This window comes from Bicyclus anynana, chromosome 10 (genome assembly GCF_947172395.1).
Source record: "Bicyclus anynana chromosome 10, ilBicAnyn1.1, whole genome shotgun sequence".
NCBI classification, from domain to species: Eukaryota; Metazoa; Arthropoda; class Insecta; order Lepidoptera; family Nymphalidae; genus Bicyclus; species Bicyclus anynana.
In genome coordinates, this window is record NC_069092.1 from 14,512,748 (window position 1) to 14,539,560 (window position 26,813).

Sequence of the window (26,813 nt, forward strand, 5' to 3'; positions counted from 1 at the left end):
CAGAAAACAGAATTCGTAAGACAGTTCTATTCCAATAAGAAATGAAGAAGCAAAACGCTTTGTTAGAAATAATTACGAAATAATTTCTAATGGTCTGAATAATCGGATTTCTGTCAAAAGTAAGCCCTGAATATATAAATCAGAAGATCAGTCTTCTGATTTTCTGATAAATTATGAGTTGCTGATCAGGGCTGTTAGTCGGAAGCTGTAATGTGACAAATTTTATATTTCTTATCACATGAATTTTGTAAAATAAGTTAAGTAGAATCGTGTTGACTAATAATAATCTAGTATTACGGCTTTATTTTGTAAATATACATTATCAAGCTAATGTCAGCTTTTGTTGTGATAAGTCTTGATCAAGCTCTGGTGGGTTTTTTACGGCCGCCAAAAACATATCAACTGATAATTTTGCTGACCAATAATTATTAGAACAACATTAATATAAATAACTAACCAAAGAGAAGTAAAGTGAAACACTTCTTGGTGTATCATTGTAGTATATACGCCTACTGACTAATATTATTACTAAACAGGATATAGGGTTGACCCGGTCATACTGTGTTGGCTTATGAACCTGTAAGGCTTCATCGAGTAGTTCCCTGACTTTTCCGGCCTACGAATAACAAATATCCGGGTAGTAACACTTCAAGCAACAATGTTGGTGAATCATAATATAAATTACAAAATTCATTTATTTCAAGTAAGAGGTAAGAGGTAAGAGGTTTGTCTGTTTGTGTGCACCGGGTTTTTAACTAGGGTAGGCTCTATAAGTACAAATTGTACAAAATAAAAAATTCCACCTCTAGCATAGGTACGTAATGAATCCTCAGGGTATGCTGCGTGAACTAGGAAGTGCACGCCACAGTCGGAAATAAATTCAAAAGTTGCTTTTTTTTATCATAGATATATCATAGTTTGTAATGGTTAAATTCATTCATTTCATTGCCTGTTTATGTGGGAATATCAACGAGATATCTCGAAGTTTAATTTTTAAATATTATGTAGGTACCACTTCGGCTTCGCGACTCGTTGAGCTACATATGTCGGTGTATCAAGCGATTCGCAGGGATTCGCTGGATGCAGGCGGCTCAGTATCGTGATGTTTAGAATTCCCTACAAAAGGCCTATGTCCTGCAGTGGACGTCCATTGGCTGATATGATGATGATGATGATGATGATGAGGTAGGTACCTACTAGCGAATTTCACTAGTGATTATTTAATTTAAATTTTCTCAAATCCCGCAAGAACCGTGGATTTTCCGGGATAAAAAGGATATGTATATGTGCATACCTACAACTATTTAAAGTTTTGTGAACAAAAAAGTGAAGGAAACTAGAAAATTCTACACCGCAATTATTAATACCTAAATGCAATGTATAAGAGGAACAAAAAAAGTTAAAAACAAGAAAACAAAACACACTCGCTAATGATTACTCAGCTGTGTAGGGGTATTCTTAGTTTCTATTGTTATACCATGAATGAATAAATAAATAATAATATCAACCTTGGGTAGGTTGACATTTGTTCCTTATCGCTTACTTACACTTTAAGTAGGTAGGTACAAGAATGTTAACGAGCGTTACCAAAAAAGTTGAAAGAGAAACAAATTCCTTTCGAAAGGTTATGTGTCTCTTTTTTATAGCCGCTGGTTACACGTATCTAGGAATACCTACCTACCTATATGCTGAATACAGGCGACATAGAACCATTGTTTTTGGAATAGCTAAATCTGAAAAATACTATATTTTTCTGAAAAAATGTTGGCAACCCTACTCAAGAGTGCAGTCCACGATAGATTTGTTTCATCCCTATGCACCGCCAGGTGGACTTGAAGAAGAAAGAAGAAAAACAATACTACGAACGCGCAAGTTTGTATGGATGTTTCACGCAAAAACTACTAATGGCTAAAATTAGTAATGAGATAGAGATACTGGATTTACACTTAGGCTACCTTTAATTTCGGAAAATTCATGTTTCCCGCTAGATTTACGAAAAACTCAATTATACGAACGAAGTCCAACGAAGTCTCTTTTATCGTATTAAAAGCGAAATTACGCGAACAAAAAACAGGCATTCTAAAAATATATCATTAAAACACTACACTGTTTATCTACTCATCTCGCAACTTTACGAGTATAATCATAAATAATGCTAACACACACACAAAAATGTGTTTTTAAACGGTCTATAATAAGAAGATAGTGTTATTTTTTAAATATAAAAGGGTTTTTGTAACGAAGGGGTAAATACTCACACAATAACAGATGACAATGTAACACAGTTGTAAACACAACACTACAAGGACAGCATGTTCGAGTACGGGTGGAAAAATGCTACGCGCGCAACGGAGCACGACAGACTGGTTTCTTTGCTTTGCGTTTACTTCGCTGCCGAGTGCTGTGCTTGCATAAGGCCAACCGCTTTTGTAGGGTTGTCATTTACACATTATTTAAAAATAACAACCGCTGAGTTACTTGCCGGCTTGTAACTAGAGGCCTTCTAAATCCACACAACAAAAAAACTAGATGTAAACTGAATACAAAAAGCAATTTTTTTTTCGCCGCGTTGCTACAGCTCAAAAAAAACTAAAACATAAAGAACACTCAGTGTTCGTAGGTAGGTAAAAATATATACTGTGGTTAGAGATCTCGAGATTTAGAGTTTAGCCAATATAATTGTTAAGAAAAAATAAGTTTAAAAGTAGTAGTACACTACAAGTAAAATATTAATTATACTAGTTAGTATTTTCCAATTAATGTAAAAAGTTTTGTTAAATCTTATTGAGAAGCCTAAATAGAAAGAACTCTGTCTTTCTGTTTTAGCTTCTTTCGAGTTGTTTTTGCAACGCGCCGTAAAACAAACTGCTTTGATTTTTTTTTATTCTTTACTAGTTAGCCCTTGATTACCTGATGGTAAGTGATGATGCAATCTAAAATGGATGCGGGCTAACTTATTAAGAGGAGGATGAAAATCCACACCCCTTTCGGTTTCTACACGACATCGTACCGGAGCGCTAAACCGCTTGGCGGTACGTCTTTATCGGTAGGGTGGTAACTGAATTGAATGCCATATTTATTTTATTTAGCAAGCAAGTATATATTTATTATCATCTAGAGTTCTACATTTTATGCTTAAAAGTCCCACAGATTATAACTTTCAGCAACATCATTCGCCGACAAAAACGCAAATAAACGGACATGGAAAACGGGTATTTTTTGTTTCACAACGGCATCATAAAAATAGTTTATCTACAAAATAAAAGCACAACAATTAAGCATTGTACACAACGAAAACGTTAAATTCTCGCAGAGAAAACCAAAACGGTATCAAAGAGAAAGAGAAATTAAGTGAAAGTAACTTCCACTGATACAAACGGTGCGCGATGAGGCGTTACAATTGTAATACTGGCCACTGGCCTTACTGACTATTGAAACGAAGTCATGAAGTAATATTTTGCTGCCTCCTTCTATCCAGTGGTTAGTCTACGTGTCTTTGAACGTGAGACTAATCAAACCTACTATTCTAGAGGTCAGTTCGAATGCTTTGGTTCGAGTTCGAATGCTTTGACGGCCTCCGTAGCGCAGTATGATATCGTGTAGAAATCGAAAGGTATGAATTTCATCCTACCCTAACAAATCGGCCCGTTTCCATCTTAGATTGCATAATCAAACCATCAGTTGAGATTGCAGTCAACTTGTAAAGAATATAAAAAATATAGAGCTCTATTTTGGGTTATGAAATATTATCTTCATCATTAACAACTCATGTTAGACTCAATATGGCGCATGAATCTCCTCTCAGAATGAGGGGACCAATAGTCCACCACGCTGACCCAATGCGGATTGGCAGACTTCACACACGTAGAGAATTATGGAAATTCTCTGATATACAGGTTTCCTCACGATGTTTTTCCTTCACCGTTTAACACAAGTGATATTTAATTTCTTAAAATGCACATAACTGGAAAATTAGAGGTGCATGCCCCGGACCATATTCGAACCTACGCCATCCGGAATCGGAGGCAGAGGTCATATCCACTGGGCTATCACGGCTATTAACTGTTCGTTAATAATGTAAATCTAAACTCCGTATTCCCTATACATCCCCTAAGAAGGAAGGCTCCCTGCAGTGGACCTTTAAAATATGATAACGATGAATGAAATGAAATAAACTCATTTATTATTTACTCAAATAATAAAAAACTTTCGATTAATAAACATACGTCATGCCAACCCTATTGGGGAGCACAGTCTAATCAAGATGCATTGGGGGATATAACGCAAGATGATTGCTAATGAGGTATAATACTATAAATTTACTTTTCAACACGCTTATATAGCTTCACTTGTAACTTTATATGTAAAAAAATCTTGGAATCTAAATTTGACCCACTTTCCGGTCTTCGATTAGAACGAAACTTTGCACACGCTCTCAGTTCTGATGACAATGCATGACCAGCTAAGAAACGTCATTACAAATCCAATAAAGCGGCCTCCCCAAGATGGCGGACAGGCTATTTGAAATGCACCCCATGATATGTGTATCAAATGAAAGGGTATGCTGTCAGGAATATGAAAATTTCTATTTGTAATTTTTAGTGCATGCTAAAAGCGCGTTTTTTAGTTTTTTAAACTATTATATTATTTTGTTACAAATGACGGAACAAGCAGATAGCATACCTGCGATCGTAGAGAGAGAATCGACGTGCTACTTGGCTAGGGGGGCTGGTCTAAACGTTACATAGTGTGGAGACCCTAAGCAATCGACTATTTGGTTCTGTAATCATTTTTGCAAATATAGTAGATTGTTATACAAGGGGCTAAAAAGACCCATTATATACGAGGTATTTTTAGGGCCTGAGACGTAAGTCGAGGGCCGCCTAAATAGAAACCGAGTATATAATGGGTTTAGCCCCGCGTGTTACACTCTGCTTTTCACTACGATTGCGAGAAAATAAAATAGTTTAGTTCAATATTCAATGATTTATTTAATTGAAAATTAAATGTACAAAGTCTACAATTTTGGATATTATGGGAAATGCTTTTACCCGGTAACATAATTTCCGACTACTGCGAAGATGAATAACGAGTATATGAGGTAAACGTGGGAGATAATAGTTTAAAAAACTCCTTTCGTAAGTGAATCCATTTGTTGTTGTTTTCTTCACTTATTAAATTTTTCGTAGGTAAGTATTTAAGTAAATGCGTCTGGACTTTGATGGTAACAGATTGAAAATTTCATCCATCTCCAAATTAGGATCACCATTCTAAGTAGATGAAGACACCAATAACAATTAATGTTGAAATATATGAAAGTTACGGTCACAAATTACAATTATTTTCTGAAATAAATCAAGTGTGTATTATTTGTTTTTTAAATTCTCGCTTTTTAATTTTATTTTTTTCACATGAGAAAAAGGCAAAGGTATTACACCGTAAAGGATGTCCCATGTCTTCAATAAAAATTAAATAAAAAAATGAACACATTCACAGAGAAGAACGCTGGATTTATTTCCAATTTAAAGTTTTTTATTTATTTTTCAAAACAATCAGAGCCTTACCTATAATGATTAAATTTTCGAATAAAACCTCCTCCGTTTTATAGTAGACTAGTACTCGTAACAGACAAGAATTAAAAAAACAAAATTACTTTAGCCCCTAGAGGCTAATATGCTTGTTTAGTATTTTAATTATAACTCTATACCAAACAAACGAGTTATGCTAATAAGGTAGGCAGGCACATGCACAGTAAAATCAATGTGCACTGTTAGGTAGCTAAGCGACCCCTGCTGGGTTTTCCTGTGACTAATACCTACTGCTCAGTACACCTATATAAAATATATCTGACTACTTTACCTTTACTTTGGTCTAGTTATCAAAATTTATAAACATAATTACAGTACCCATCAGCCATGAGTACTATTTAGGCGCCTAATTAGGTACACCTCTGACCAAATCAACAACGCATCTCACAAAAAGAAATGGTTGAAATGATCCTTTCGACCCAGTCAACATAACCACAGAAAACCCCCGCACCGTCAACATAGTCATCCTCTGAAAATAGTCTTCGAAAACGAAGACGAAGTGCCTAAATTCTTTCAAGTAATGTAACCGCTTATTTATCCATAAGGCTGCCAGTCCATCGAAGCGGAGCGAGGCAGCGGAGCAGAAAAACGGAGAAATATTAACCAATAGGATTGCACAAAATCTCCGCTCCTGCGTGTGTGGATAGGGACTTGCGAGCTAGTTTAAAAATTAATATAAAACCGGTAAGCGGGGCGGGGAAATGGAGCGGGGTCAAATAGATTTAATTTAACATTTATTTATTTAACTTAGTCTGCAACTCCGCTCCGCACCCTCGCTCCACTCCGTTGGACACCATTACGGAACTCTGCTTCGCATTAGTCTGTTTCTCCACTACGCTCCCCCTCTCGGCTCTGGTGGACAAGCAGCCTAACGCAGAGATTCTGCGCAGTATGAACTATAAAACATTCGTCTGCAAGTACCTATAGTTAACTAACGCCATGAAACTTAATAATTTCATAGTCATGCATTGCTGCATACTGTTACGAATTGGTAGGTCCATATTCATGAGAAAATAAAACATAACGCTTATAGGCGAGTGAAGCGTGACACATAATCAGAGTATAAAAACATCGTAAAATAACACCAACCAAATATGTACAACAAAACACAAACAAAATTACTAATAGATAGCGCTGTATAAATTGCAAGCCATGTTACTGGACGATATGGGCGTTACTTGTGTAAATACTACGAAGTCATTTTCTTATTACGTTGACTGCCAACTTCATCATTATATTTTATTTTAACTGACAACTATAGACCTAGGATTCCCTCCTTATAGGAGATTAACTAACGCTCTGCGGTGTCACCCGCATAATTCCCGTTCCCGTGGGAATACGGGGATAACATTAGCCTATGACACTCACAAATAACGTGGCTTACTACTGGTAAAAAAAATTACAGTAGATCCAGAGATTACTCCCAATATCACAAACTTTACCTCTTCATAACGTATAGATACGTACTTGGGCTATCTCCAATGTAAGTTCCGGGGTTTAAGGTAACAATGTTTGACTTAAGATGGAACACGCTTGCCTAGTAGTTGCCTATTCACTCTCTTTTTAAATATGACCAGGTTGTAAGAATTAGGAAACACTGACTTCGTGAGAATTACGTACCCTAGCCATGCGTATATGAAACGAAGAAGCAAATCGAATCGACATAGACGTACCGCCAAGCGATTTAGTGTTCCGGTACGACGTCGTGTAGAAACCGAAAGGAGTGTGGATTTCATTCTCCTCCTAACAAGTTAGCCCAATTCCATCTTAGAATGCATCATCACTTAAAATCAGGTGAGATTGTAGTCAAAGGCTAACTTGTAAAGAATAAAAAAAAACGCTTCGTATTGTAGTATTCGGATGTCAATGACAGGGATGGAAACCTACCCGGTGTCTTGCAGTGCGATGGTTAAATGGTGACGGTGGTACCAGCTCAAATAGCTCCTGTGCACACTCTCCGAAATCCGAAATATTTTTTTTTTAATATTGCAGTCGAAGCCAGATGACGTATGATCCAAATTCATATCGTAAATCACAAGTAGGTAAGATAAAATACATTTGAAAAGTTAATTTTGACGTCAACCAGAACCAAGAACCGAATCATGGACTTCCCTCTAATAAACACAACACATACCCAACCGGCGCCACAACTAGTAATAGAAACTGTTAATACATTCTTAGTGTTATCGGGCGCTAAAAATAAAAAAAATATATATTGAATGTGTGTAGGCGGACTGTAGGCGTAATTTCGTCATACGAAACATCTCATAATATCGACCAAACAGTCTTAAAGTCGGGGACTAATACGTTCACGAGACGACTCCTCGGCGCCAGGCGAAACGTGAGAGCTAACGCAGCGTCAACATTACTACTTTGATCAAGAAGATACAAACAAAAGATAGAATATGAGTTTGAGAATAACATTTATTTATACTATTTGATGACAAGCAAATGATCCAACCAAATTAGCCCAACATAACTAACTGGGCTTTCTTATGAGGCTCATGGTACGCGACCAATTCATAGGCACCTCCTGGAGAGATATAATAGAGATCTTAAAAACGTGGCCACGTGGACTCCGGTAGCCTGATTGCGCGTGGTTCGAATGGTTCGAATTTTAAAGAGTCGATTACAGCTCAGGACCGTTGTTTGGAAGTTCCTACAAAAGACTTACGTCCAGCAGTGGACGTGAGTTCTGTCACAAAAACAAGAGTTGAAAAATTTGGCTTTTACTAGTGGTAGACAAGTAGGTTTTTCTATAGTTAATTTTTTTTGTATTATTGTTAATTCCGAAAGGGGAGACAGTCAAAAAACACTTTAGACGTCATTTTTACATTCAAAAATAAAATCATTTTTTAATACGAGGAAAACTTCCTTGAAAATTTCCAAGTACCTAAGTGGCGTGACCACCGAATACCTACAAGGAAAAATTGACGCCCAAAATGCATTGCAAAATTTTGTTGTTTGCATCAAAAACGAAGATGCAAAACAACAACAAAAACTGTCTGAAACTGAAGTGAGGAAATACGCCATTCACGACACAAAAGAATGCTGTACATACTACGTATTACACATAAAATTGCAATCATCAACGTATTGTTGCATTAATTAAATAACAACAGACCATTCAAAGTTTTAATCAACTAACAACGACAATTCTTTAATATGTGATGAAGCAATTTAGCGTCCTTGTATTAATGCCGTGTAGATACGCTAGGAGTCGTTCGTTTTAAAGGTTTATAGAAAAGTAGATGACTATATATACGAGAAAATCAAAGTACATGTAATGTAAGAGTAGTATTTGTGAGCTCTAACCCTTGGGTTGCTGTTTTAAAAATATTGTCTACTTAAAATTAACATATTGGTAATTATTTTAATATAACTATTATTATTGGAGTCTTAGGTAACTCCAATTAGATCAGTTTTTAGGCGACTTCAAAAAAGGGGAAGGTTCGCAATTCGACGCCAATGTTTATTTTCATGTTTACCAATTTAGAAAATTAATACTTACAAAAAAGTAATACTTCCACATTGGTCCCATTTAATTTACACGAAACTCAGTTTAGTAATTTTGTGTTAAAATCAAATCAAAATATAAGATATATGTGAAAGCTTTAGGTAGCTTTCACATAGGTATATCTCAAAAAAAATCTTTTTAACATAAAAATTGAACCAACTTCAATGATGCATTACTATATAAAGCGAAAAATAACATCGTACCTATGTCATTTCTATTGTATATATGTATCGGTCTGAAGGCGGTGCCAATAAACAAAATTAACTTTATAAGCATATTTAGCATAGCACTGCCTTCAAACCAATCAATTAAAAGGACGTAACGGATGAAACGCGGATAAAACCACGGTGCGTCTGCTACTATTTTAAGTAAATCGATTTCGCTCCTAGAAATTCATTCCAAATCAAACTTCTACGCAACCGATGGTTGTTGACGTACAATCGCTTAGTCACAATGATAATTTGTTTTGCATAAGTATGGGACATGAATATTTATGGTGAATTAAGGACTATTAGAGGAAGTTCACACAAGCATAAATATGCCAATAACTCAACGTTTAAGGGGTTGGAATAAATCAGAGCGATCTTGTGTTCGATCATGCATAATTGACAACTGACGTACCGCGTATTAACATGGGATTTTCACTAAGTTCGTAAGAAAGGGAGTAAATTGTTAAATTCATTCTTTTTTTCAGTACTCGTAGAACAAAAGATTTTTTTAGGAACGAAAAAGTTTATAAAAATCATAATTCTTTTAAAATATTCGTAACTATTTAGCGCTATAAGTAAAAGATTTAATATTTCTTCCAAGAAATATTTTCGTACGAGAAAAGAATAGGCTTTTCATATGAAGAATGTAATACGCGTGGCATGAATTCTCCGTGTGGGTTGTGTTGGTAGCTATTGGTATTTCATATTTACTTATTTTTAATAAATTGCTTTTCTAATTATTGTAAAATAAATATAATTAAAAGTTAATTACTTTGTGAAAACACTGCAATATAGATATTTACATACTTTTTACATAGGTATTAAAATATAAGTACATACATATCTACCTATAAACTAGGTACTTTATCGATAAGGTTTGCGGTGTCAAAACAATTTTGATACCTAATCAAATCTCCGGAACCGTTTGACCACTTTGTTCACATGTATAGAAAAAAAAGTGTGTGTCAGCTCAGGTCAGCTCCGACGCATGAATGGAGTTTCTTCTCTCTTTCAGATCGACTGTCTAAATAGGTGTTTTTTGACGGCCTCCGTAGCGCAGTGGTATGCGCGGTGAATTTACAAGACAGAGGTCCTGGGTTCGATCCCCGGCTGGGCAGATTGAGATTTTCTTAATTTGTCCAGGTCTGGCTGGTGGGAGGCTTCGGCCGTGGCTAGTTACCACCCTACCGGCAAAGACGTACCGCCAAGCGATTTAGCGTTCCGGTACGATGTCGTGTAGAAACCAAAAGGGGTGTGGATTTTCATCCTCCTCCTAACAAGTTAGCCCGCTTCCATCTTAGACTGCATCATCACTTACCATCAGGTGAGATTGTAGTCAAGGGCTAACTTGTAAAGAATAAAAAAAAAAATAATAAAAAAAAAAATGTTTCCCTGCAGCATACACTATGTACGTCTCAATACCTACGCCTGAAAAGTGGAAGGTGCGCAGAACAGGTTGCCCACAAAAAACGTAACGCTGTCATTCGTTCATCGAATTTTAGTGCCCATATTTTTTTCATACCGAGGGCTATATATGAAGAATCGATTCTTACTCCAAAAAATCTACCTATTTTTTTTTAACTATTTTTTATTTGAAATTAGTTACCTATTAATTATTAATTAGGGAAAAAAGTCTTTCCTTATTTTCCTAATTCCCTAACGCCGTTTTCTAATTCTTCAACCCATTAATCGTAGTGCCGAATGTCGATCGAACATCCTTCGTTTTCAACAATGCAAGGAAGTCATCGGAGCAGGGGCAGACTCATTCATAATGATATGCGATTTTCCTCAATAGACATTGCATGTCTAGATGATTTTAATTTGAAAGTCATACATGTTATTTTGTAACTATAGCAATGTATGTTCAGGGGCGATATCAAATTACCTAGTATTTACGAGTACATAAGTAACTACCTACCTAATAATTTTATTGCAGTAGACAAAATCATCGCAATTTCAAACATAGGTAAGTTTGTCGTGACGATTTACGAGTAATAGCATTTCATTAACTATTGTGTTCGAGATAATACGAAATAGGTACATATAAATATCATAGGTACCTATTTCATATAGCTAATAACGAAATATTAAATATAGTACGACTGATAAGTCTAGTCATCAGTAAAATGACAAGCACAACTGTACCTGAAATGTCATTTTACTAGTAAAATAACATTTCAGTGACTCATTTTATTAGTAAAATAACATTTCAGTGACAGTTGCACTAGTCATTTTACTGACTGGAATTAATCCTCCGATTAAAGGATCAATTAATCGTCCGTTAAAAAATATACAAAAGTATATATCTATGAAACCTAAAGTTACGCGGGCTAAGACTTTTACTTTTACCTGCGCAGTTTTATCTATACAATTTAATCTTATCGCAATTTCAATCAAAATTCAAAATCATTTAAAAACCCCGTACAGTTAAAACTGCAGGTCTGTAGGCGGCTTAAACAACAATTTGATTTTCAAATTTTATGACACTCAGTAAATTAAAGAGAATCCATGAATATTAAGAGTATTAAATTTAATTTATTAATATTCTAAAAATAAAAAAAAAATAACGAACCTTGTGGCTGAAGCAGCGACGATGTGTTTTCACTTGCCATTTTAATTCTTCAAATCTAGTGATTTACATGGGCTTCAAATTAATATGGTCAAGCTAGAGCAGTCAAGTGGCAATCCGACTAAAAGATGTCGATTCGATTGCCGTTAAAAAGACGCACACAATTCAGGGTTGCCAGCAGGCTGTCAACAAACTGAAAAAAAAATGAAAATTTATTAATTTTAGGTAGGCTTTATTTTACTAAGTCTAAATTGTTTACATTTACAAGCAATTTTGGAAACGCAATGAAGTAGATTCTAAAATTTAAAGTATCTAAAACTAGAAGCTAAATATGAAAAACAAACTGTTTATCTATTGAGTTAATAATAAATTACTTAGATTAATTATTATTGTGTAGATTATTACTCTGTTACCAATCTGTTACAATATTTATAAACAATATTCTATTATGTATCGTAGGAAATACTAACCTACCTATTTAAGCATCCCTGCGATATCAAATAACTAGCATAAATTATAAATTTAAACAAGACATATCAAATCAATTTAAACAACGCAGAGCGCGCGCAACTTACTGCTAGCAAACGGAGTGATAAGTATGTCGCAAATACAATAACTAATAAGTTTTATTAAACTGGTTATTTCAATTTACAAACAAATTATAAAGGTCAAAAAAGAAAATGGTGATACACGAACAACCCGATAAAGTTACGCGCGAACGCGGTAAGTACTATCACTAAATACTAATGGTTTCAAATCGGTAGGTAAATAATTAATGACATTAATTAATTATTAAATTATTTGTAATCATACCTTGACAATACTAAAAATGTGAGTTTAAACTTGGTAATGAGATCTTGAATTGAATTGGCACAGGCCCTTATTTTGTATTATAAATAAATAATTGAATCATAGTGTAAACAAATTAACAACATTAATCAATGGAATGGGCCGGTCACAGAATTCCAATTAACTTGCGCAAGTGAAAGAAGCGCACAGAAGCACACTACACAAAAATCGCGAGCACGACAAAGTAAAGTGAACATAATATTCGTAATCGTATGACTATGATTGTTTGTCACTTTGTCAGAAGTCCGAAGGCATATTGTTTGAGCTTCGGTTCAGTTCAGAGACCAAAGATCCAATGAAAACTTAGAATTGGGACCTATCTACTTATATAATATACCTACGTCGCATCCTCACAGATTTTGTATTCAATCGATTGATGTGGTCACAGACTACATCAGCTTAGTAGAGCCAAATGCAAATATTAATAGCCATCGCCCAATATCTGACTCATTTAATACATAAATTAATAATAATATAAAAAATATTGTCTTTAACTTTAATATTTTTTATTAATAAAATTACTGGATAGTAATGATAATTCTATCTGGTGATAAAATTATAGTTTCATTTTATTTATTAATCATAATCACAATGCAAATATTGCACAATGCAAGCATTTAAATAAAAATAATAACTTGAAAAAAAATTCGAGTACAAAAAATAAACATCATGTATATATTTTTTACCTTTAGTTATAAACAGTGTCAGGATTTTAATAAACCACAAATATTTTTTATGTGAATTTCTGAACGTCACGCAAAACGTCGTTGACAATGACAGACGACATCACGACAGTGACGTTGATGTATGAAAGAAAATTGTTTGTTGCGCAATTAGAAAAAAGGTCAATACAAACATCACCTATCACCAATTATCAAAATCTAAACTTGTGTTAAAATCCAAACCAATATTCTCGAGTGTTCTTCGCGATGTCCAGTAATGCGTTCATGGATAGAGTTCGATCGTTTCTTGGGCTAAGACAAGAGCCGCCTAGGAATGATTTTCGCAACCCGATATGGGGCTCCGATGACGATGACGATGATGACGAACTGTACAGCAGAAACGAAATGCAGGTGTTCGACCCGCAAGAGATGCACCAGGAGTTTCTCAATCACGTTCAGGTAAACTTGATTCTGATTATGAGATTTTTTGTCATCACCATTGACTACCTTTATTCGGCTCACTTTTAGCACGAGTCTCCTCTCAGAATGAGAGGGGTTAGGCCAATAGTCCACCACGCTGACCCAATGCGGATTGGCAGACTTCACACATATAGATATGAGACAAATATCTTAGCATTCCATTGATTCACCATGCAGGTGCTGGGTCCATCGTGTGGTAGAGAGAAAAACTCTGATGCAGAGTCCTGGATTTGTGACGACAGGATGTAGGGTTAAGGAATTCCTTGACGATCGAATAACACTCCCCTCCTCCGCTCGTGTTGTTCTTCCTTCCTTGACAATTTTGTTAAGATGCTATTAGAGCAGCTTTGGATACCTGTTCTAATATAGAACTTGCTGCAGTTCTAGAGAGCCAGGGTCTTTTAAAAAGTTATAAAGAGATTTTGCTGTAATCCTCTCGCAACTACTTCTACGGCGTACAGACTAACTACTTAGCCCTTTTCAGTTAGTTCATTATGTTAGGTTTACTAAAATTCTCAAAACATGCATGCCCGGACCAGGTTCAAAACAATGCTTTCCGAATCAAAGGCAGAGGTCATATCCACTGAGCTATCACAGCTCAAAATTTTCAGTACCAGAATTGTATTCAACAAACTACATAACAATGCAGTCTAAGATTGTAGTAATAGTAGGACCATTCCCCTCCCAACTAGATGGAGAAAATTGTGTAAGGAGTGGGCACAAAAGTTACGTATGACAATTTCTTTCTACCGCAGGACATGTTCAAAAACTTTGGCAGTCTATTTGGAGACATGAAAGCTTTTATGGGACATGGTGACATGGGTACTATCACAGAGTTCCCAACCAGCGACCAGGAACCGGATACTCTTGACAGCAACCGTATCAGAGATTACTACTTGAAACCTGGCTACCATGAACATAGGTATGAACACCCGAGAGAGGACACCGATTTAGATGGTAAGATCTCATCCAACCAAATTTCTGGCTTACTGCAACAGAAAGACAAACAGGTCCCACTGACTCCATTTGATGGCAGTTTAGTACCTGGACAGTCGTTCTGTAAAACTATAATAACTACAAGCATCACAAAACCTGATGGTACAATTGAAACTCGGAGGATTATAAAAAATGGTAATGAAGTCGTTGAGGAGACTACCACAACGGGACCTGATTCAAGGAACCCCTACAACCCTGGATTAAACCCTATTGCAACTACTAACATCATGCTGTCTCAACTGTCTTCCTTTTTGAGAAATATCTATTAAAATTATTACAGAAATTCATATACTCTGTAGTATAGAATAAATGATTAAGGACTGTTTAGGGTGTAGCTGCAGTCGTATCAGCAGTATCAATGATACAGGGTCTGGACTACAGGGGCCCCTTAAGTGTGAAAGCAAACATTTGTATTTAATCCACAATCTCAGTTAATCTGGTGCTTCCCAGAGAAAAAAACATGAAAAAACTGCTAAAGAGATTTTCAGGATTTGCCACTTGTTTATTGGTTTACCCAATTAGTATTGAGATAGGACCCCTCTAACGCAAGCTGCACCACTGGCAATCACATTGAGGAGTATGTGTTGTTTATATGATTTTAGAGTTGTATTTAATTGGCAATATCATTGATAAGCAATACTATAAATTTATATAAAAAATTTGTAGGTAAAGCTCTAATAATAATTTTGGTAATTTTCCTGATTGGATGTATGGAAGTCTGTAAACATAATTTGATTTTTCCATACAAAAATTAATATCTATTCTAATGTCATGTTTCTTAACTTGCTTTATACATCTTTAATATAGTAATAATTATTCTGTACCAACACTAAGCTCCCATTATGTTGCATGATACACAATTTTTATCAATATTCAAAACTTTTTAGAATCCTTGCTGTACTCAGATTGTTTAGTTTTTCAAATTACATTAATGTCATCTCTAAAATTAGTGACAATAGTGTGAATCGTTTTTTCCATTCTTTCAGTAAAAATATTTCAAATATGGCAAGATTTATAATTTCCAATATTTGAAATATTGGCTTGGTAAACTCAGATAATGAAAAGATATTTATTTATTTATGATGTGATAGTTAGTTTTAAAGTTTTTAATAATATTTTTGTAATAGCAATAAGTACTTAGTAAATCCCTTTAAATCTCTCCAATCTAGTTATACAGGTATTGTATACTATTCTAGAAACAAACAACAAAAAATGATAATCTCTATCATACATGATATTGTTTCTAATCCTGGATTATTTAGAAGATAAATTCCTATCTTACCAATTAGATTGTAAACTACATTTAATTAATATTTATCTGATTATAATAAATTGATTCACTGCATTGAATACTTTATTTTATTTAAAAATGATATAAACTATCTACCTAATATTTATTAATTAAAACTAGGAGTCCTGGTCAAGCTTTGCTTTGACTTATGTGGTCTTCATCCCTATTCCTACTCTACACTACTCTACCCCTACCCCTATCCTACCCCTACCCTACCCCTACCCTAACCCTACCCTTGCTCCTATTGTATTGCCTGCTTCCATCTTAGACTGCATCATCACTTACCACCGGTGATGTAGTCAGGACTAACTTGTAAAGTATAAAAAAAACGAGACAACCAAGTAAAAAAAGGACACGAAAGGTAAAGTAATTTCATAATCCTCGCGTTTTAAATTGACGTTGATTGATACATATTCTTTGTTGTATCGTACTCGTACTTCTCATAAGTATAGCAGGGCCCGTATGGGAAGATTGCTTAGGGCATCAAGTTGCCTTACTTGGCAACTTTGTTCGTAACACTACCGATTGGCCGCGCGAGCCAGGGGGCGTGTAGCGATGAATGAAAAACCCGTGACTGATGCACCACCACCACTTCTCCGCACGCACGATTTCACACTCGCGAAGTCTGTCCCCCGTCGCCCGCATATCATAGGAGTGTTATCGACGAACTTGCCAGACTATACTACTTGCTGACTACTACCAAGAATTTTTAACCTATTTCAACGTAAACACAGGACTGGATCAAAGATTTAACTAAAAACTTAATTACAAAAACACAAGTTTCTTAAAAATAATCATTTTATTTAAGTACACTCAGTCAAGGTTACCCTGTGACATAAATTATAATCTTAATTTTAAAATAAATACACTTAAATTAATTCATAAATGCTGAAATAAATACATTGTTGACCCTACAATTGGAGCAATTTAAAAACCATTTTTAAAAAGGTTTCTTTAGCAGTAACCTACCTAACTACGGCTGCGACATTAAAAAACCTTCAAAGCACCATCATCAGTTTTATTTTTATGGCAAAGATAATAAATGTCATTACAAGCTTATATATAAGTTTACTTATTGATATTTGTAGGTAAAATTGAATATTTGAAGCTAAAATTAGGATCTCTTTCTGCTGCATTATTATAACAATACCTTTTCAACTCTATCTGTCTCAATTTCGTCTTTATTGCTCTCTTTGCAATTGCAATTCGAAACATGCGTTGACAATAAAAAAAGCAAAGATCTTTACACAAAAGTGTATTCTGTTCTGTTAGACTCTTATATTGTATACAGTTGGGTGTCCTCGTTGACCCAGCCAATAATATGCAGTGGGTATGCACTTCATAGATGAAAAAATACACTGCCTCCCTGAGGACTCAGTATGTAGGAACCTATATTGCAAACGGAATATTACATTTCATACATATTTCGACCGCTTGCGTTTCTGACATTTCGTGATGGAATGGGCAATGTAACTTCGAACTGGCGTACAAGGTTGTAGAACTGCTGTTTCAAGGTTATGCCAACTGTTTGTCTTTGTTATAATGAGACAATCGTAATTGAATATGTTTGTCCCATTCGATCACGACCTGAAGGAGGACGAGGAACGCAATCTCTGTCAGGAACGCAATCTCTCCGAACATTAGATACGTATAGTGCCTACCCTACGCACAGCGGCCAATCGCATGACCAAGTGCGGAAACGAAAGTGCGTGAATGTGAATATAAACCCACGAGTACGTAAGGTTATATTTGCAGGCATTTATGAGTATCTCTGTAATCGCTTTGGTGCTACATGTTAGCATTAATATAAAAGCTTCTTTATAATCTACTACAACTATTTTACCGTTTTTATTATCAAGAAACGCAAAATTCATTATGCCGATGTGATACTAGGTATATTTGTAAGTTTTGCAGTAATTTTACTGGCAGTAGCAGGCGTCTCTGGTGTTACTCTTGATCCAGGTTAAGTATCGATTGACCCTGCTGTAAACGCCGGGCCTGTCCGGTCTCGCGCACCCTTCGCCCCAGGAAACCACGCCTGAAACAGAATCATGAGTAAGTACTATGAAGATGTATTAAAAAAAAAAACAGGAATAGTGCGAGTCGGTCGCATCACCGAGGGTTCCATACGTAGGTTCTTGATTGTGTATTTAAATAAAGGTTATATTCTTTATGATTTACCACAAATGTGTAGTTTTCAGAATAAGTACTTGTAGTTAAGACTGTATTACTTGCTATAGTTCTCTAGTCATTATCAACCCATATTCGGTGCACTGCTGAGCTCGAGTCTCCTCTCAGAATAAGGGGAGTTAGGCCAATAGTCCACCGCGCTGGCCCAATGCTGATTGGTTGATTTCACACACGTAGAGTATTGAGAAAAATGTCTGGTATGTAGGTTTCCTCACGATGTTTTCTCTTCACCGTTTGAGACACGTGATATATAAAGTTGAAGGTGCATGCCCAGAAACGGATTCGAACCCACACCCTCCGAAATCGGAGGCAGAGGTCATATCCACTGGGCTGTCACGGCTCTCAAGTCTAGTAAGTCATAGTTCCAGGTCAATGTAAATTACCCTGTAAATTTTGATTTCCTTAAGTGTCAAAATCGAAATATACGTTTTTTGCGGCATTAATGGCCGTATAACTTTTTACCTGAACTTAGATAGAGTTTGATCTTTTCACAGTTTTAACAATCCGTAGATGTCAGTACTCATGTGGTTTTAATTTTAACTCTACCTATACCTCCACGTGTTTCCGAGGTCCTTGGCAGAAGGCAAACAAAATGATCGTATAAGAATTCCCCTTTTTTTTGAGTTACGGAACTCTAATAACAACTAGTCTATAAAGATTGTCAAAAAATAGCTTACCAACGATGTGATGCTTCTCAGTAGTAGCGTCACGAACATGCAAAGGTCCGCCGGAGTCTCCCTGGCAGGCGTCGTGCCCCCCTTCCTTCTCCCCCGCACACAGCATGTTCTCTGTGATGCGGTTCTTGTACGCCGTCTTACGGCACTCCGCGTTGGAGATTATGGGCACTCTCACCTGGAAACAGCGATTCAAAATCGACTCAAAATATTTTTTTTTTATTCAAGGACAAGTCAGCGTTATCTCAGTAGTGTGACGAGCAGTAGAATATGCAGCTCTGCTGGCATGACGTCCCGTAAAAGTCATCGTGTGTTGGTCACGATACCAATGTGTGCGTAACGGCTTGACTTGAAGCAAAAATCGCGACGCGGAAAAACACGCAATGAGTTTTACCGGATGTCATACAGACAGCGTTGCTGGTATGTGGGTATATCGTACCGTGGGTGGCTAGCATAATAACAGTTTGATAAAATTGTGACCTATACTTAGGATTCTAACTAAAAAGAAAAAGCATTTTAGAATTTAAACTACGTTAGAATTTTCACGTGATACACACACACACACAGTACGGTTTCCGCCTAGTTGTTGCTTGTGCCCATATCACGTGTTAATATTATCTCGAGAGTTTTAGCCATGTTTCATAATCAATGAAAAAGCAATCTCGAAAATCATTCACAATTCAATGATCGCAATTTTTCCTTCAAGTCGAGCACGATAAGTTTTACCGGACATGCCAGCAGCGCTGCAAGCATGTAGTAGGTATATCGGACCGTGAGTGGTTAGCTTTATGTACCTCTTGCAAAGTGTTGGAGACGCTGCCACCCTCCTCGGTAGTGCCCCAGCCGGCGACCATGGCGGTTTGGTTGCTGTAGGTGAGGCCGGCCTGCGGCAGGCACACGGGGCGGAGGCCTACGTCGTTCTCGTCCTCACTGTCCACTTCGTCCACTCGAACACGCTTCAGGGCTGTGCTGAGATCTACCTGCGATTTATGTTGGATTTTTTTTTCAACCCCTGTTTCAGCAGCAGCGTGAAACAGGGGTTGAAAGTTTGTATAGAAAGTCCTTAATTTTTCAAGTCACATTTGTAGAAATTGGTATGTGTACCTACTACTAGAAAAATACTAAAAATACTGTCATTCCGGATTTTTACCCTTAAAGGGTTAAAAAGGAGTTTTTTAAGGTTTTTTTTAATAAAAAGTCTGCTAGTAATTACATCAAACTTACCCTTTCGCTCAACTTCAGCATAGCAATATCGTTGTCATAGTTGCCAGGGTTGTACCGCAAATGTCGAATGATTTGTGCGACTTTTCTGTCAATAGTTTTTGTTTCGTTCACAACAGAACGATCGTGTTCTAAGAAACGCACTGTCATTTTCTCTTTGCGGAAACTGAAAATAAAAAGAAAAATATCATGATTTGTTTTTTTAAGCAATGATCTCCTCATTAAAATGATAATGGGGTCCCATGTCCTAGGTTCACCTTTAATTAACTATCTTAAACATTGATCGACAGCCGCGTGGCACAATGGCCTAGTGATCCTGGTTTCTGCATTTACAGTCGTGGGTTCAATTCTCGCAACTAAAAAATACCTACTTGTGTGATGAGCATTGGGTATGTTTATCATCAATATACGAGTAGTTATATAAATCGGAAAGTTTACGAAATATCTAAGAACCGCTTGGCGTAGGTACCGCCGTATCAGCCGTCTCAATAATACGGGGCTTCCGGACTTCAGGGGGCCCTTACGTGTGATAGTAAAAAAAAGGTAAAGTGTAATTTACAATCTTACTTAATTTGGTGCTTCATCATAAAAAGAAATGTTGGTTTTTCACTTCAGAAATGATAAAAGTAAAAAAAAAACTTTTTTTGTGAGAATTTGTTAACCCTTTAATTGGGGCTCCCAAAACTACAGGGCCCCTCCAAGGCAAGTATTTTTTTTTTTCGTGTTGAGTAAGTGGCTCCATGTGGGACCACTACGGCGTCACCGGGAGGTTAGGCACGTTACGCCACTGCGCTGGACGTCTAAAGATGAAATTTAGCAGTGGGTAGCTTATAGTAAGTAGACGACCGCTAAGAACGGATTTTCTGACAGGGCTGGATCAAGGAGGTCCAAAGGCAGACGAAGTCATACTAGCGGGCACCCCCACTAGTATGATATAACTAAGGGATAATAAATCAATGTATTTACCCAGAGGTGCAATGCGCTGCCGTGAGCACATACAAATCGTTGATTAGCGATCCGCCGCAGTAGAACCTGCCGTTGTACAAAAGGACAACTATCCACGGAATCTCCTTTTTCTTGGTCTCGTTGCCGCCCACTATGCGCCGGCGGGTTCTTGTGAAGCCGCACTCTACATTAAAAAATATGAGTTAAAAGCAACTAGCGAACTTTCGTAGGAGCCATGGATTTTTCGGGATAAAAATTAGCATATATTCTCCTCCAAGGTCCAAGTTATCTCTATGCTAAAATTCATTAAATCTGTCTAGGTTTAGCTTTAGCAAGCTTTTAGCGATGTCTGTAATGTGGGTTTAGCCGTGAAACGATAACATACAGACTTACTTTCACATTCACATAATGTATGTAATATTTATTATTCGCTTTATTAGTGTTTAGGGTACCTTCAAGTTTTACTTGATAACACCCTAAAGGAATGTATTATCTTTAGTTCAGGAAAATAGTTTCTCATTCTCAATAAATAAAAAAAAGAAATTTAAAATGGCCTAATGGTCACGTCACGTGATAAAATGACGATTGGTGTCAAAAAAAACATTTTTTGAAAATGTTTACCAAAGATATCCGTTGGCTTTTATATAGATACACCGTAAAGAACTAAGATTTTTTTTCCAATCTAACTTTCTACTGAAATCCAAATTTCTACTGAAATAATTCGCATCCAAATCGGGTCATCCGTTTGGTATAAGACGCCACAGACCCATTAAAACCATAAATCTCTTTTGTATTTAAAATAAATATACTAACGACACGTAGGGCATTCCACAAGCGGCTCGTTAGAAGGCTTCTCAGTGGTGGTGCTGGTGGTACTGCTGAGCCAGCTGTTGATCCAGTCCACGATGCCCTTCTCTTGTCCGCCCTCGGCCTTCGTGGCCACTCCCTGGCCATCCTCGGCCTTCGTGGCCGCTTCCTGCCCGTCCTCGGCCTTCATGGCTGCCTCCTGGCAACTCACTGCGACCACCAGGCAGAGGAATAGCAACCAGCGCATGGTTACCTGGAAAGACAATCACCATCATCAGGCCTCTCTATTTATAAGAGCAGCCAAAGGGGAGTTGAAACTTAAATCCACCAAGCAGTCTCAATACTAAAGAATGTATCGTATCAATCACTATTTTATATTAAAAGCTTAGAATACAAAATTCTGTATTCTGAGATTATTATATTATAGTAATGACGCATTTTGTAAAGTTACAGCGCAGCGTTGATGATTTCCATGGAAACTTCGTTATTAGTGACATTTTATTTTTGCATCCCATTTCGATCACAAAGTTCTGATTATGATTTGAAATTTACCTACCTACAGAAATATTCAACAAGCTCTCTACCTCCAATCGTATATCGATTAGTTAATTTTATGGTCTTTTTATACCTAGCATGTGACATATAATAATAATTGATAACAGTTGGAATTAAGTCGCTTTGGGAACGACTTTGAAAAAGGATCATGTTTCTTATCAAACATCAACAACCCATATTTGGCTCACTGCTGAGCACAAGTCTCCTATCAGAATGAGAGGGATTAGGCCAATAGACCATCACCCTGGCCCAATGCGGATTGGTAGACTTCACACACGTAGAGAATTAGGAAAATTCTCAGCATGTTTTACCTTCACCGTTTGAGACACGTAATATTTCATTTCTTAAAATGCATATACCTAACTGAAAAGTTGAAGGTGCATACCCCGGACCGGATTCGAACCTACGCTTCATATCAGTCGCGTGTAAAGCCATAATACAATTAAATGTAAGCAATAAACTTATTTAGTCCACACTTGGCACGTCCTACTAAGTGAATTTAATCAACCAGCATGATGTCTTAGCAAATCAAGGACACTCGCTAAAACCGGTAGCCTGACCGCTGCCCCTCCGGCATCATGTCTGTACCGTTACAATTATTTATCTCATCGTTTCCATTAAACGTGTTTTTGTCCTGCCTAACTGCTAATGAATACCGTGGTTTCTTGATTGTACAGAAACTTTTTGGCTCGTTTTGATTAAAGTATAAACCTACACGCCTCTGTGGCACAGAGCTATGCGCGTTTGGTTCTGGAAGTCCGGATGGATGGTGGAAGTCTTTGGCTAGTTAACACCCTACCGGCAAAGATGTACTGCCAAGCGATTTAGCGTTCTGATGCGATGCCGTGTAGAAACCGAAAGGAATGGATTTTCATCCTACTCCTAACAAGTTAGCCCGCTTCCATCCAAGATTGTGTCATCACTTACCATCAGATGAGATTGTGGTCAAGGACTAACTTGTAAAGAATTAAAAAAATGCCACTGGACTCTAAGCAACATCGGGTTGCATGCAATAATAATAATTCGCTTAATTATCATAGATTATTTTTAATGACTCTTCGAATGTTGCACTTAGCAGCTGCCAAAAGAACAACGGTGTAAACGTGATAAATTTTATTTCACACATGCTGGCGAGCGAAGGAGAGTGATAGAAGTATGCTAATATTATCAGAGCCCCGGTTAAAAGGTCACATTAAATGGACGAAGTCGCATGCGTCCGGTACTATAAAAATAAGGAAATAATTTAACAATTTGATTAACCGCGAACAAAAGACTTCAACGCGCTTACACTGTAAATAATTTTGGCAAATGTATTTTTTATTTTGATTATAAATCATAATATAAAGTTTATTAAGTCTACTAATAGATAATATATTAATTTAATAAAAAATTAGAATCATCTTTTATTTTCAAGTATATATTTTTATTATTTACTAGTGGACCCGGTCAAGCTTCGCTTTGACTTATGTGCACTTCTTCCCTATCCCTACTCTACACTACTCTACCCCTACCATACCCTACCCCTTGAATCTTAAACATTTGTATGGGAAATAGAAAAGGGTTATTTGTATGGTTTTCCCGGCAATTATTCTAATTTTTCTCACCTTTTAAACCTTCCCTATACCTCCACGAACATTTGAAGGCCAAGATACGATAAATCCGTTCAGCAGTTCTCGAGTTTTAGCGAGACTAACGAACAGCAATTCATTTTTATATATATAGATATGTTATTAAAAATTCATTTTCATACTTAAAATAATAACAGGTAACGGATAAACAAAAACACAATTATTTTCGAAAACATTGTTACGAATTCAGCTACCTATTGTTTGCTTCTAAAAATTAACCTGTATGTATAAGACTTGTATTTGTACCTAATTTAATGTTTACGGTTAAGTTTTAGAGCCTTCCAATAATTTCTTACTGTTACCTTTTACTGTATTTACTATCTAAACCTTTCCCTAAGAAATGGCGCTGATTTGATATCAACCACGTGATCCTCATGAAAAGCGTAAAGCTTATTACACACGACACACATTAAATGAATATTAACAAATTAAATTAAAAAACGATGTAAAATAAAAATGTGTAAATGCGTTGTTAAAATAGTTATAATTTTGAAGACATTTCAAAATAACGAATCATTTGAAATAAGTTAATAATTTTATCAGATGTTTATTATAATAGATATTTATTTAAAAAAAATTAACAACAAATCCCCATGGCCCATCTGATATTAATGTTAGGTTTAACATTATTATTTTGCCCATCTGACATTAATCTCGTACGTAAAATAAAATATCTAAGCAAAACTTAGCAACATGCTGGTATACTACCTACTCTGCATTAACTTGCCTTCTGAACCTGTGATAAAGTCTCTATAAATAGTCATTGCTTGTAAGCTAAGCCAACTGATATAAACGAATTTTTATTTGAACTTACAAACTACAGGTAATATAATACAACGTGCTGTTAAACGTCAACCTAAGGTTTGGAAATGCAATATCATATCCCATTCATGCCACCATGACATTTCAACGGCAACCATAGCCTAGACATAGCTTTTTACATGAACGAGCTCTGTCGCAATTCGCCTTATACATGACTATTAGTACTATCATCATTATCAACCCATATTCGGCTCACTGCTAAGCTCGAGTCTCTTTTCAGGATGAGAGGGGTTAGGCCAATAGTCCACCACGATGGTCCAATGTTGATTGGCAGACTTCACATACGCAGAGAATTAAGAAAATTCTCTGGTATGCAGGTTTCCTGACGATGTTTTCCTTAACCGTTTGAGACACGTTTCGTTTGACATTTTTATACGTTCGTGGTCCGTGTGTAAGTGACTTTACATAAAGCCACGGTTGGTATGCAGTCTGCATCGATTCCCGCAACTCGTTCTAGTAGAGAGTTGCCTGTTTTCCTGTTCCCGCATCATTTATAGACATGTATATTTGTACATACTTAAAATAAAAAGTGTATTGCCGATTAGGTACCTATTAATGTAATGTTATGTAATGTAGTGTAAAAATAATAATAATGTTATACAAACTTAACTTAAAATGGCAAGTGCAATATTGCTGAATATAACATGTACATATATTTTATTATTTCGTTAGGTGTAATTTACTTTCGTGATTAGGGACGATTACTGGCAATGTAGGTATAACAAAATTAAATATAAACCCACCTAACAGAAGTTCTGTACATTGAATAATAATAATGATTACCAAAATTTTAAATAAAAGCTAACAGAAAAAAATTAGGTGATTAACGAGACAATTTAAGAAATAATAACTGACCCGAGATGAAAATTGAAGCCAGAACTCATCACAACATACCCAGGATTATAAATGATTTCTAGGATTAAAAAGTATTTTGTAAATCCCCAACATACACAAGCTGTTCGCTTAGAGGGGGAATGGTTGTTTTGTTTAAAAGCTATGGCTAATATCATAAAAAACGAATAGTAAAGATAAGCTCTATCGAATAATGGCTATAGGTAGTTCGACATCCATCAAAGCTTCTATTATTTAATGGAGGTCACTTATTAGGTCACTGGCGCCGCGCCATGAATTCAAACTTAACGGTAAACACATGTTACTGTGATTTACATACATACACTCTCACATCGTCTACTTATATATCAATATCCTGTTTAATATACTATACTATAATAGTTTAATGAGTTTTATAGATTATAGAGAACGCAATTATCTCCGAATAGATTAATTAATTATTATTAATCTTGCAGCACTGGCGTTTTATATCGATAATCTGAGGCAATTCTCTGACAATTTTTCTGTTTTAATTAGCATTTATGTGATTAACAATATTATTAAATAACATATAATACCAAATACTTAATATAAATATTAAGCTAGAGTTTTAATGTAAAAAAATACAACTAACCAAAACACTTGCCGGTAAATTAAAAACTGCTAAACCTGTGCTAAAACGCGATAAACAAACTCAAATAAAAGCACGGAAGTTGCCAGGAATCCAACGCAAATGTAAATTTTAAAAAAAATCAACGTCCCCAATTAAAAGGATTCACACATATAAACATAACACCAAAACATAGTTAAAAAGGACTCACGCCAGTGGTATCCGTGTTGGCAAAGGTTGACAAATGAGGAGCCCGCAGTTATACGCAACTCGCTGCACGACAGAGAGAGAACTATCTCCACTTTCACTCGCGCCTCGTCCTGGCAAATCGGCGCAATGGACGAAGCCGCTACAAACATCCAGTTTTAT

The 26,813-nt window shown here is 36.2% G+C and overlaps 3 protein-coding genes across 6 annotated transcripts in view; 1 reads left to right on the forward strand and 2 right to left on the reverse strand.

The window, feature by feature from the left end:
- Nucleotides 1-13,012, reverse strand: part of LOC112050337 (glucose transporter type 1) — a 25,638-nt gene extending 12,626 nt beyond the window's left edge. The window contains exons 1-2 of one of the 3 annotated variants that reach the window (XM_024088585.2): nucleotides 12,697-13,012; nucleotides 11,887-12,076 (exon numbers count right to left, since the gene is read on the reverse strand). In XM_024088585.2, the coding sequence (XP_023944353.1) occupies nucleotides 11,887-11,926 (40 nt within the window). In that variant the 5' untranslated portion in view covers nucleotides 11,927-12,076; nucleotides 12,697-13,012. Of the gene's footprint in view, nucleotides 1-2,258; nucleotides 2,416-11,886; nucleotides 12,077-12,353; nucleotides 12,460-12,696 lie in introns of those variants that run through there. The other 2 variants (XM_024088587.2, XM_024088588.2) reach the window with 2 other exon arrangements.
- Nucleotides 13,013-13,515: 503 nt separating this feature from the next.
- On the forward strand, nucleotides 13,516-16,220 carry LOC112050338 (HCLS1-associated protein X-1). The gene is made up of 2 exons (XM_024088590.2): nucleotides 13,516-13,853; nucleotides 14,630-16,220. Exons 1-2 carry the CDS (start codon nucleotides 13,662-13,664, stop codon nucleotides 15,137-15,139), a joined length of 702 nt encoding a protein of 233 aa, XP_023944358.2. The 5' UTR covers nucleotides 13,516-13,661; the 3' UTR covers nucleotides 15,140-16,220.
- Nucleotides 16,221-16,941: 721 nt separating this feature from the next.
- On the reverse strand, nucleotides 16,942-26,813 carry LOC112050339 (trypsin-1). 2 transcript variants are annotated; one of them, XM_024088591.2, is made up of 7 exons: nucleotides 26,656-26,813; nucleotides 22,005-22,251; nucleotides 21,213-21,375; nucleotides 20,250-20,412; nucleotides 19,820-20,005; nucleotides 19,029-19,203; nucleotides 16,942-18,199 (listed from the first exon to the last, which is right to left on the reverse strand). In XM_024088591.2, the coding sequence occupies exons 2-7, from the start codon at nucleotides 22,243-22,245 to the stop codon at nucleotides 18,081-18,083; spliced, it is 1,047 nt and encodes a 348-aa protein (XP_023944359.2). In that variant the 5' UTR covers nucleotides 22,246-22,251; nucleotides 26,656-26,813; the 3' UTR covers nucleotides 16,942-18,080. The 2 variants fall into 2 exon arrangements, with proteins under 2 accessions (XP_023944359.2, XP_052739787.1); XM_052883827.1 differs by lacking the exon at nucleotides 26,656-26,813 and adding an exon at nucleotides 26,469-26,608.